The 12,687-nt window shown below is 41.0% G+C and overlaps 1 protein-coding gene across 5 annotated transcripts; it reads right to left on the bottom strand.

The window, feature by feature from the left end:
- Window positions 1–107: 107 nt before the first annotated feature.
- On the bottom strand, window positions 108–12,456 carry lims2 (LIM and senescent cell antigen-like domains 2). 5 transcript variants are annotated; one of them, XM_085919714.1, is made up of 11 exons: window positions 12,363–12,456; window positions 11,572–11,729; window positions 4,439–4,598; window positions 4,286–4,352; window positions 4,099–4,219; window positions 3,859–4,008; window positions 3,610–3,760; window positions 2,849–2,941; window positions 2,188–2,236; window positions 2,021–2,096; window positions 108–1,126 (listed from the first exon to the last, which is right to left on the bottom strand). In XM_085919714.1, exons 2-11 carry the CDS (start codon window positions 11,598–11,600, stop codon window positions 1,012–1,014), a joined length of 1,011 nt encoding a protein of 336 aa, XP_085775840.1. In that variant the 5' UTR covers window positions 11,601–11,729; window positions 12,363–12,456; the 3' UTR covers window positions 108–1,011. The 5 variants fall into 5 exon arrangements, with proteins under 5 accessions (XP_085775840.1, XP_085775841.1, XP_085775839.1 ...); XM_085919715.1 differs by lacking the exons at window positions 11,572–11,729; window positions 12,363–12,456 and adding an exon at window positions 10,572–11,534; XM_085919713.1 differs by lacking the exons at window positions 11,572–11,729; window positions 12,363–12,456 and adding an exon at window positions 8,762–9,795.
- Between the last annotated feature and the right edge of the window lie 231 nt (window positions 12,457–12,687).

A 12,687-nucleotide genomic window follows, 5' to 3' on the forward strand; every position in this document is an offset into this window, starting at 1 on the left:
TTGAGGGCTTTCTTAAAATTGTTCACAATGGTTCAGGTTCCACATGAAAATTTTACGGCGAACTGGATTTACACATAGATATCCCAAAAAACAATACACAACAAACAATAATTTAAATACATGTTTATTATGCTGAGCTAACAGATTTTTTTTCATTGAATGAATAACTGCATTATGGTTTATAGCCATACATTTTGGCATGTTTATGTGATTACCAAGCAATGTGAATCAAAAAATATGACGCCTCACCTTAGTGCCACTTGTAGCTGAATTACAAATAAATGGCAACATAAATGTACTTTAACGTGGAATACTTGAAATGATCTGGCATCAGGTGTCAATTAAATTCAGAACAAAAACACATGACTCGTGTTTTTGCTACACTATGGAATGTGTAATTACATATAATGAATAGAAGATATTTTCTTTTGAGGGCAAAATATAGTGCAGAATAAGGAGATTGGACAGTTGGCTTTGTTTTTTGAGTCTGGAGGAAGTTGGTGTAAGAGGATAATTTTGCTTGGATTACAAACAGTGGCGACACATGTTTAACACCACACGCAAATGCCACCATTCATAACTGTAACATAACAGTTGCTCTGACAAATAACAGCTGGACTTTAAATAGACAAATGCACCGATAAATTCTGCATTCAATCCATAACACATAAGAACAACAAACTTGAAGCGAAAATACACATTTACAATACATCAAAAAGTGATCATAACAAAAAGTAAATAATTCATATAGTTGAGCATAAAAAAAAAAATGTGGAGCTTGCTCTTTAATATGCTAGAGCATCAGTAACAAAATCAATCCATTGCAACGTGTTTTAGTTAAATAGCAGTGTATAAAGGAAGCTAAGTGAAAGGTTCTTTTGAGTTGCACATGACACGTGCACAAACGCAACACCTGTCTGACAGAGTCTGGCCCATTAAATGACAATGCTCGGCAGTTCTACATACAAAGACTCAATGTGTACGTGTCGGGTGTTTACGTGAACGCCGTGTTTACTTCCTTGCGACTGTTTCCGATAATTTCTTCAGTCTCTTCTTCAGCTCCAGTGGAAATTTCTCATAGCACTTCTTGCACACTGGCTTCATGTCAAACTCCACAAACTTGTTCCTGTGAAGTAAACATGGAAATTGAAATGATTTATTTCACTCATGTAACATGTCAGATTCGTTTGTCTTCTGATGATGCTAAGTTTACTTGAGTAACTTCTTAACACATGTACAAAGTAGTCCTTTTCTGTGTCAAGTGTCGTTAATTCGATTAACTCTGGGATTCCACCCACACTGAGCAGATAATCACTGGCTGGACAAGGCACGTGTCAAACTCAGTGACGGCGGCACTTTGCTAGCATTTCAACAGCGGACGCAAGAAAAGCTGCCGGAAGTGATTAAGGCTTTACCCTCTGGACCCAGACAGAACACGAGCCCCGTAAAACAAAGCGATCCCTTCAAAATGTCGTTGATCCGACTTCCCTGTTTGCATAGCATAGAGATTTCCCAAGAACCTAAAGGGAAAACCTAAAACGTACAAGTAAAAGACACAGATGCATTTTGCTCTGTCATCATTGTCACAATAAGACTTTTCTGAACAAGGAGAATAAAATGAATGGGAATAGCAGAATTGGCAACATAAAAGACAGAAAGAGGGAAGAGAACTGACCAAGAGAAGAACAGCAGAAGTGTGGAGAAGGAAAGGAGAGAGGTTCACAGACACATGGGTATCAACGGTTTCTTCTTTTTATCCTTGGAGTCGCGTTCCCGCTTCGACAACCGGCGTTTGATGTCGTCCGGTAGACGTTCATAGCAGTGCTTACACACCGGCTTCAAGTCCACTTCCACAAATTTATCCCTGACAGAGCAAGGACGGGGGATTTCCCAAAAGACAGGAAGAAGGAGACGACAGGAGAGAAAGAAGAGAAGAAGCATAATAATAATGGAAGTAATAAAACGAAGGAGTAAAGTCCACACAAGATCAGAGGTTGAGGCCAAAATGAATGTCACTTACTTGAGGGTGAGCTTGGTGTTGCAAGTGGAGCAAGCAAAACAGTTGACGCACCAGGCCTTGTTGAGGGCTGACACCACTGAGAACATGAGGGAAGCACGGTGAAAACAACGATCGCATTACTTCAACGGACACAGATTGGAAACAAACAAAAAAAAAAGTCATCTCACCATCTCCTTCTATAACGCGATTGCAGTGGTAGCAGACATCTCCAAACAGCTGAAAGTGACATTACGATGTTAGTAATGCTGCGGCAACATATGTTAATCAAAATAATCACAAAACACAACTTGATAGCTGCACTCTTTGAGTGTTTTACAAAACACAGCATTCAGATCCCATGCCAGCTTAGACTTGAGCTTTTAACATGCCATGGCTGCTCCGGAGACCTTTTGTGTTATTATAAAGATTTCTTCTTTTAATGCTTCCAAGACCTACAAGTGCCTTTATTAGGTTTGATTGATTTTTTTCTAATACTCCATAATAAAAAAACAAAAACAAACGAATAATAACCTAAAGTGAAGTATTTCAAAACAAACCCTCAAATCTTCTCTAAAAATCTAATTAAAATTAAACAAATAAAAAAAAAAAAAAAAAGAATATCACAGATGAGATTATTTTATCGTTTAAATGCTTCAGTTTGTACATTATCCAAAAGGAGAAGACTCACAACCATCTACAGTAGGCCAACATTCCCAAGAGCTTACACAATTACAGCCACCTGGTGGCAATACTTGATTTTTTAAATATATTTTATTTGCTTAAGAAGAAATAGCAATCTACTTTATTTCTCGACTCTAGAATGTATACAATTCATCACGTTTGTATTACCTGGTTGTAGTGTGTTTCACAGTAGGCCAGGCCTTTGCGTTCGTAGTGGCGATGTCCCAGGAAGGGTTTCTCACATTTTGCACACACAAAATGCTGCAAACACGGCCAAGGGCAAGCGCACACTGTTAGTTCTGCAACTAAGTTAGACTTTTATTAAAGACGGCATCACAGTTCAGATCAGTTCACCTGTCCTAGTGTTGTTTCAAAATAGTGAGAGAGAATGGTGAGAGAGAGAGAGAGCGAGAGAGAGAAGGGATGAGCAGACAAAAAGCAGGGAAAAGCCAACAAAGCGTTTTTAAGAGCAAATGGAAAAGCGGATCTTTCCATTTTGTCATACATTACATACAAGACCCGATCATCAACAAGATTAGCGCAGCCCTTTTAGAGAGACAAGGCAAAGCTCCTTGCTGCAGTGGAAACATCAGACCAAGTGTTCAAACCCTCACCATGTCAAAATGTGTCTCGCAATAAGCTCGGCCATCCCGCTCATAAAACGGATGGCCCTGAAATGGCCGCTCACACAAAGTGCAGACGTGGTGCTGCATGTGGAGGAAGGAAAACAGCAAAACGGCCATAAAGAGTGACAAAATGAGCGGATTTGAGTAATGTGGAAAAACAGAGAAGACAACTGGAGATAAAGGAGCGAAAATCTGATTGTGTGGGATAAAATGCACCTAACTGAGGAAATAGCAGAATCAATTCACCTTAAAAAACATCATCAACTTTTTGGTGGTATTATAAAATAAACAAATAAGTCAGACCTCCACATGCCACTGCTTGCCCATGGCATTGACCACGCGGCCCTCAATGGGTCTCCTGCAGGCCCCGCAGATGGGGACGCCCATCTTGTCGTGGCAGGGCAAACAGTAAAGCTCCCCCTTGAGCTCTCTGGCATCAGCAGTCAGTTCCTTTCTGCAGATGGAAGGAGGGAGGGAGGGGGGGCATTTTGACCAAATGAGTAAGTTCACGTCCTCATTTGTGATCACATTGGATGGACTCCCGATCCTTACCCGCAGTTGTTGCAGTTGAAATGATCAGGGTGGTAGGGGTCATTCTTGAACAGAAGGGGCTGCTCTTCAATGATGGCGTGACACTTTTGGCAGATATACTTGCCGAGACCACGCGCTTTCTCTCTGTTGTGACACGGACGACACAGGTGCCTGAAAGACGGGGAAAGTAGCGACGGGTTAAAGAACGTTACGAAATGCAATGTCAATACCGTAAATCGCTTTATTTAAGGTCAAACAGACCGGCCGGCGTTCTTGACAAATCCAACATCGGCAAGCACGGCCTGGCAGATGTCGCAGCAGAAACATTCGGGGTGCCAGCTGTTGTTCATGGCCTTTATGACGCGGCCGATGATGAACTCACCTGAGACGGGAACGTGATGAGTTTGTTTGTCAGAAAAACGGTCTCGTGTGTTTCCTTAACACTTACCACACTGGTGGCAGCACGGAGCAAAGAGCATCTGGAAGTCATGTTCACAATATTTCCTGTCTTCAAACTGTAGAGTGATAAGAATACTATTAATAACAACCATAATAATAATAAAATATGGCTGACAAAATCTGAACCCAATTGTAGATTTACCTCATAGAAGAGCCCCTCTGGGAATTGTTGGAAACACTGGGCACACACAAAGCACTGCTCATGGTAAAGTTCTCCGTTACTGTTCACTATCTTCTCTGCTGGAGCAAAGCCACTCTTGCAGCGCTCACACATGGCATTGGCCAGGGCGTTGGCCATGTTGCTAAAGGACAAAAAAAAAAAAAAAATTGATTATACGTAAGTGTCGGAGTATACTGTCATGATTGGAATAGAGAAAAGATAATGCAGAGCTGAAAGTATTATTTCATAACAGCAAAGAACTGCACCACTCATGAGTTTTACTCCTAATAAGATTCATGAAAAATATGACAGATCAATTGAGAATAAGATCAGAAATTATGATGTCTCGGGGAAAAAAAAGAAAATCAATCAGACACTTAAGAGAATCCAAGCTAACTACACAAATAATTAACAGCGATGAAAACATGACCTCCTCGGCAGGAGTCATCATATTTTCTTACTGGACTAGGTGAGGCTGACTCACTGCTGTCACATTTTGGGTGGGGAGAAGATTATTATAGAAGATTGCTATTATTTAGGAGTGATAACTCTGGGAGTTCATTTTAATTGGCATTTTTGTAAAAAACATTAAATGGTCCCACCCAGTAAGCTGGGATACGCTTCAGGCTTAAACAACAGTATTTTGTAATATTGCACTTCAATAGTACTGGTTGCGGTTCAGATCTAACAGAAACAAAATTTTCTCACAATTTATTCAATGTTACCAGACATTTTGTTGAAATTTACATTTTCAAACCCCAGGCAGGAAACTACAAAGAAGAAACCTTTTGCCTCAACAAATACGCTGATGACTTTATGTCCGCAGTTGGTAAATAGAACATTTATATTTAGCTTTCATGTCATTCATGGACACATACTCAGGATACCAATTGGCATTTTCTAGTTTGCATAATCACTCCTCCCCTTGGCACAAAAATAGCTTACTCTCTGTTAGCTCGTGCAGCGTTTGGCACCATCCCTGCACAAATAACCTCAAATAAATCCAAGAGGTCAGTTAAACCCAGTTTGTGTATCATATAAAAATTCTTCACATTCTGTAACAGAGCAAGGTCGCGGCAAACGAGCCAGCGCCGTATCGGTTTTTGTGAAGACAGAATGTCCCTGACGCACCTCTAACGAGTCATACGGTGTATCAGCACGTCAGTCAACGACATGTAATATTTTCGATTTGTGATTAAAAATTCATTGTGAGCTCGTCCTTTCTCTACTTACAAGCGTGCATAAAAATCACAAAACTCCTTATAGACTTTGACGTCGCTCTTTCGCCTCTGGGACCTGGACACCAGGACTTCTGCTTCTTCTCCATCCCCATCCTGAACCCTTTGATGGTATCCGTTCATCTCCCTATGTGAATTGTAGTCCAAGACCTCTCCATCCTCAGGTATGGATGGCGGTACAGCACGGCCGTTCATCTCTGCACTCTTGATCGGGTCCCAAACTTTGAGCTAGTTTCAAAGTTTCCTGCTAGGCAAATCCAGCGATCGGTTGGAGCAGGAATCCAGAAAAGCAAGCGGGGGAAACTAACGGACCCACTCATCAGACTGTAATGGGTGTAGTCTTTCCCTTGTCTGCATGTAAGTACACACACCCACTCACTCCGTCTTTCCCACATCGACAAGATCTCTTTTTTCAGTCGCGCGCGCACACATAAACACACACACACACACACACACACACACACACACACACACACACACACGTACACAAAGACACAGTCTCCTGCCTGTCGAGCTTGCTATCTATTCTTGGACCGGCTACTGAAATGAAGAGCCAACTTTGACGCTTGCCTGCTGAGCGGGTCACACATTCATGAGCACCTATGCACATGTATACTAACACACACGCGTGTAATTCACAAATGAGGTTGAAAGTGTCACATTTTTACAAATCAACTTATTATTCATTCATTTAATCAGATACAAATACACAGAAATGTAAATGTGAGGTCGAGGTATTATTCCCTCACATTCAACTCTAGTGTCGTATCTGTGACTTTGAGTGTGTATGGCTTTAAAAGGCAGACCCTGGCCTGGTGAGTGACGTGGGTGCCAGCGAATGACAATGACGAACTAGCTAACCTGCTAGCCAGTCTATGTATTGAATGACTCAGCAGCATGACTTGTGGCCATTAACGGCAAGTGCGTGAATGTGTCTATTAATCTATTCAGCTAACAACTGTATAATTCGTACAAACTAAAGTGCATTTGATTTTACAAGATGAATTTACATATGTTTCCGTATCCCGTAAGGATTTGAAGGGTCTACTTTGTGCGTTTTTATTGTTTGTAAAATGAGCCTCCTAGAGTTCCTAACATGACTTCATCTTTCTACAAATAGACACCCAGTGAAACCTCATCTCCAAACAAGGTGCTGGCAGCTGCTTTTATGTGTGTGTTTCTGTGTGAGAGAAGTAGAAGGGGGGGGGGGGGCACTGCATACACATAACATATGATTCCACAGCTGTATTTGTTTCCACGAGTAAGACTCAGCGTCATCTATTCAGAGGTGTGCTTTGACAATCGTGTAACATGAATGAACAATAAACCCAAAGATTTCTCCAGGCACAACAAACTTATCAGTACCTTCCCAAAGGAGAATAATGAATGCAGAAAAGTCACCTGTCTCAGTTTGGGCTACGGAAAGACGGGGAAATCTAATCAGCGAGAGGAGGAAACACACACAAGCCTTCCTCCTGATTACAGTACAGCCACCGGCACAATAATGCAAAGTGTACCACCCTTATTCCAAGGAAGATTATTATTGGAAGAACCTGCTGTATTACATTTTCCTACATCCCTGCTATACAAATTCTGTTTTACCTTTCATGTTTGATCCTTATTATGTAGCCTGCAGCATTTTTCTACAGCTGCATTTTTATGACTCTCCTGGAGGGTTCTCACGTGTCAACAGCTATTTCAGAGAACACACAAGACAAACTTAACGCCCCAGGTTGTGAATTTCTAAAAAAACAATTCCTTGGTCTGTAACAGTGTTTGCAAATCATTTGCTCCCTCTGTAGCTACTTTTCTGTCAGTGCAGTTTCGCTTAGCTCAATATTTTTATTTTATTTTGAAATAACTCCTGAATGAGTGCCAAGCAAGCAGACACAGGCTGGAAAAAATGTATCGCACGCCTTGCTAACATAAAACATGTACAGTGTCAACAGAAACCATGGCAACAAAGACTCCAGCAGCTTGGGGAAGCGTAAGTGTATGCACACACCCACACCAAACAAACACGCACGCATACACACACACACACACACACACACACACACACACACACACACACACACACACACACACACACACACACACACACACACACACACACACACACACACACACACACACACACACAACACCCACTTTGACCTGCACTATCTCAAGTCCCACTTGAGTCCACACAGTAACAAAGAACACAAACACGGCAGCCACAAGCGACAGTAACATTTACAGTGTTAGCACTGTCACATTGAATAAAATCCCTGTTATTTGACTTTCACAGACAGATATTATTTAATCCAATTCTCGCAGTTAAACTTTGTTGCGGTGCGCAAAAGCTCTACTTTTAGATGCCATGAAATGATGCCACACTGGAAAGGTTATATTGTGCATATTAGCAGGTCATTTTGTACGCAGGCACAAAGTTCATTTTACTTGACCCGGGGACACCTCTTAAGACAGAGCTCCCCTCTTTTGTGTCGACATTCTTCACATTACAACATTCCTGCAACCACTTGAAAAAGGGAAGGAAGGACTGATGTTGATGTATGGTCACGCCGCAATTCCACATGCTGTGTGCCGTCCTACTCATCTCAAAGGAATGAAATGCTTTACTCTGCAAAAGTTTGGATTAATCAAAGTCTGTCAATACATTTTCTCAGAAAGACAACAATCAGAGTCTGATACCAAAAGTAAGTAAAGTCCAAAGGCTCAGATAATGGCCAATTATTGATCGGGACAAAGAACTCGTTACATTTTCAGTCAAAATCCCCCTAAAAATTGGGGGCAGAGGGAATGGAAATAATGAATCTTCCATTTTCCAAGCAGAGCGCCATCAGGACTAATCCTAATTCTTGTGACAGAGCAAAGCAACCTTATGAATCATTCAAACCTTGCTGCTTGTCCTTTCCTTCATTCCAATGTGTCCCTGATTGCACAAGAATAGTTACCAACCTTCAACACAGATCTGATTTACTAAAATTGATTCATGCAAGAGGAGAGTAACTGTAACCTCAGTCAAGTCTTTAAAAAAACACTTGACAAAAAGGTAAAAACCCACCTGAACCCATCCCCAAGCACACCACAGCTGTCTGGTCTCTCTTGTCTTCGCCTGTACAAGCCTGAATTTGACAACGCCTTGAGTCTCAAAGAGTTCATTGCCCCCGCCAACTTCCGCCGTCCTTTCCTCGTTTGTTGAGAGCGCACGATCCACTGGGCCAGAAATGCGCCGGAGAAAGTCTGTGTGTTCAGGCTTGTCCCGAATAAAAAGATTAGCCCGGTGCGGCTCTAGTCCCTTTTCGAACTGACACACCTCCAGGGCACGCGGTCTTGAGGAAGGACGTGCAGAGGTGTGGTAGCAGCGCCCGCACACCTATCAACTGTCTCTGACCGCCTTCTTCAGGTAGAAGGAACGAGTCTGAGTAGAGAAGAGGAGGGGGACAAAGGGCATTCTGGCCTTCGCCTCCGCTGTCTATTTGCCGCCTACTACTCACTCGCTCATTCTTGGGAAAATAACAAGCCAAGGATGCCAGCGGAGAACTACATTAGCAACAGACACAAAATGTCTTTCTGTTTTTTAAATTGAAAAAATCTAACCTATGCTTGGTAATTAAAATTGTTTAAGCAGCCTGTTGACAAGAAGGCATTTGACAGCTTCTTGATTATATTAGGTAGTTGATAGTATAAAAGAATATTTGTATTCAATGTTTTTCAAGTCTTTTGACGCTTATGACATGTTGAGCACAATATTGCCACTTGGAGGAGTAATTAACGAGCAGTTTTTTGTTATCATGATGCATTTTACTAAATGTCTTGGTATGATGACTAATTAGGAATCACAGAATAATTAGAGCCACTGGGAATAAAGTGGATTTATAGTACATAATAAGCTGAAATGCTGTATTAACGTCTCAGGCAGGACACAAGTGGACAAACTGAATTACCTTTTCAGTCCACTAGATGGTGCTAATGTATCACTTGAAATAAACAGAGGACGTGGAGGAGATGGGATAACTGAAACCAAATATGGCAATATAGGAAGACGTAAACGAGAAGATACACGCCCCACAAATGCTTAAATTGAACAATACCCAGCAAATATATTTTTAGGGCAAATGAAAATTATGCTTTATATATTGCCGTGCATTTTTTTTAATTGAATGGCCTCATGATCTGAATAATAAAAAAAAATCCCTCAGCCATCACAATAAGCTACTGAAATATGAGAATGCCAGCAAATGAATAATTCATGGTAGTGTTGACTGCGAACAAGACACTTTCTCCAAAGACAAAAAAATAAATCAAACCGGTAGGAAAATTGCTTCTCTGACATTTATTATGTGATATTCTGGTGAATATCACAGTCAGCTGTTGTGAGATGAACTGGTTCAGTTTCAGTACCATTTTGGTAAATTTCAACACAAAGCTGTACATTGACATCATTTTAAAATCATTCTCATGTTTTTCGGATTTACTGATGATAATGTAAATGAAGCTATCATTAAAGTATACGCTGAATGGATCGTTAGAGAAACAACCTCACTGCCACCGTGTGGACAAGAGAGGTACAACAGCATTTCTGCTTGATTCCAACTTGGGGAAAAATAAACATTTGTTGTCTCAAAACGTCTTTCAAATCAGGCTGAGAGCAAAAAAAAAACCCAAACGGATTTGATATGAAGTCCTGCAATGGCTCAATCACAGCAGGAATTCCACAATGGAGCTCAAAGAAATCTATAGGGTAAAATTATTCAGGATATATACTGTATACTATGCCAAAAAGCTAACAATTAAATGTATTTCTTGGGGGGAAAAAACCCACACCTCAGTGCAATAATACAACAAAATTATAATAAGTATCGGCCTCTTACCAGTGTGCTATGTCTTGCCTGGTTCATTCAAGTTCCTTATGCTGTTACTGCAAACATGACCGCTTATATCTCATGGCCACATCACTTCCTGTGTGTGTTTGTGTGTGTGTGTGTGTGTGTGTGAGTGGGTGTCAATATGTGTGTGTGTCCATTTGTGTTTATATGCCAGCGTGTGAGAAAAGGGGCGAGACAACAGAAAGAGTGATGGCGAGAAGGTGCAATGAGGATGAGGAGGGTAAAAAAGTACTTTGTGGTGTTGGGAGGTGCGAAGACCCGACTGAAATCAGACTGAAAGTAAGCCAACCTATTTTTGAAGACCCAAAAGCACTTTGGTTGAAATAAAAAGTGGAACAAGGTATGCAAAACCACGATCATAAATAGGCAACCTCAGAATGGCATGATGATCATCACTTCTCAAACTTCTCAAAAAGAGTGGTGTTCATATCACAAGAGCAGTGCTCTTCCAAACAAGGTCACGTTCAGACTGGAAACTGGGATGAGCTCAAGTTGTATCAACAAAGTGTCGAGTCATAAAACGCCCACATGCAGAATGCTTACTTCGTACAAGTGTAGCCGGCTTTTGAAAGGCTGATTTATAAATTTGAAAAAAAGGGCAGGACAGGCAGGATATAAAATAGATGCATGAAATATTGGGAGTAAATTTGCTATTAAAAATTAAGGGAGCATGTTTCCAGCATCAAGTCCTTCCATCAGGAGAACACTAAGGGGCGCTGTCGAGCAAGACAAGTGACGATGATCAGATTTACTACATTGACGCTATAAGACGAATTGTGTAAAGCTTAGTTGACACAAGGATCTCACAGGCATTTAATCTATATTATCCGCGCTGCATTTAATCTTCCCCATCTAGATAGGAGTTTTAAAAAAGTCGGTATGGGTCCCCCCCCCTCCGATTTTCGCAAAAAGAAAAAATCTGTCAACTTCCCAACTTTTCAAGAAAATGTTCCACTCGGGAGAAAAATATAAACTTTAGACTCACCCGTTTGTCATTTCATTAATAGCGAGCATCGTTTGGCTGTTTCCCGGACCGAGGTTGTTCTTTCTGGCATTCGGGGTGACAGATGTTGAAGGTCTCGGATGGAACTAGCGGTGGTGAGAAGAGGCCTCCTCCGAGCGGGGCTGACGCCTTCAAGTCAACTATAACGAAACACAATATTTCCGCTTGAAAATTTCAAAGTAAAACAACAAGTACATTAAATCATACACATATATTTGCAAGGTAAAAATAGTTGAACTTGACTGCTATTAGAAATGCATTTCACACAAATCAAAACCACTGATTTCTATTTCTAAAAAGCGTGACTCGACATTCTGACAGGTAAATAGACTTTAACTTTACAAAAAGGAACCCAGAAGGTAGTCTGACTATACCATTACGTATTACAAATGGCAATCTCCACCGCTGTATTGCATTTTTCTGCCGAAATCGATCCACCCTTCAAACTCCCCCCCCCCCCCCCCCCCCTTACACTAAATACTCTTTAATCAACACAATATTCTGGACCCAATTTGCTCAATATAACTGGCCAAAGCTAAAGCCGGGCGTTTTTTCTTTCATTCTACAGTATCAACTTTTTTTCCAATCGCGTTCTTGTTTAGTATCTCTACGTCAAACATGCGTTTTCTTGAATAAGTTTCAACATTTGTATTTTGAATGAAAACACTAAATACGTAAAGGACTCTACTCTCTTAATTGCCAAACTCGCTTGCACCGCTGCAACTAAAATAATACGCTAATCTGAGATCAGCTAAATAAATACATTAACACACTTGCAGGATGACAGCAAATGTGCCTACTAGGAAGCAAAATCATTGTGGCATTTTTTTTTTTCCTTCAACAGATACATCGGCGATTAGTTTCCTCCAGTGGCTGCATCATTAGAGTAGAAGCGCCACATTTATTCCCTTAAAAGGAAATCCTTAGAACCACGCCTCCTGCCTATGGGAGGGAATGGATATTCTGACAGCAACAGTTATTCCTGGAAACAGAAGAACTCTGCTTTAACATCAAAATTGAAACTTCATGATGCTAACCTAGGCATACTGAGAGGAACATCTGGATGTAAATGGTCAAAGTAGCAGTCATGGGAGTTCA

This window comes from Syngnathus leptorhynchus, chromosome 9 (assembly GCF_054491065.1).
Source record: "Syngnathus leptorhynchus isolate UIUO chromosome 9, UIUO_Slep, whole genome shotgun sequence".
Taxonomy (NCBI): domain Eukaryota; kingdom Metazoa; phylum Chordata; class Actinopteri; order Syngnathiformes; family Syngnathidae; genus Syngnathus; species Syngnathus leptorhynchus.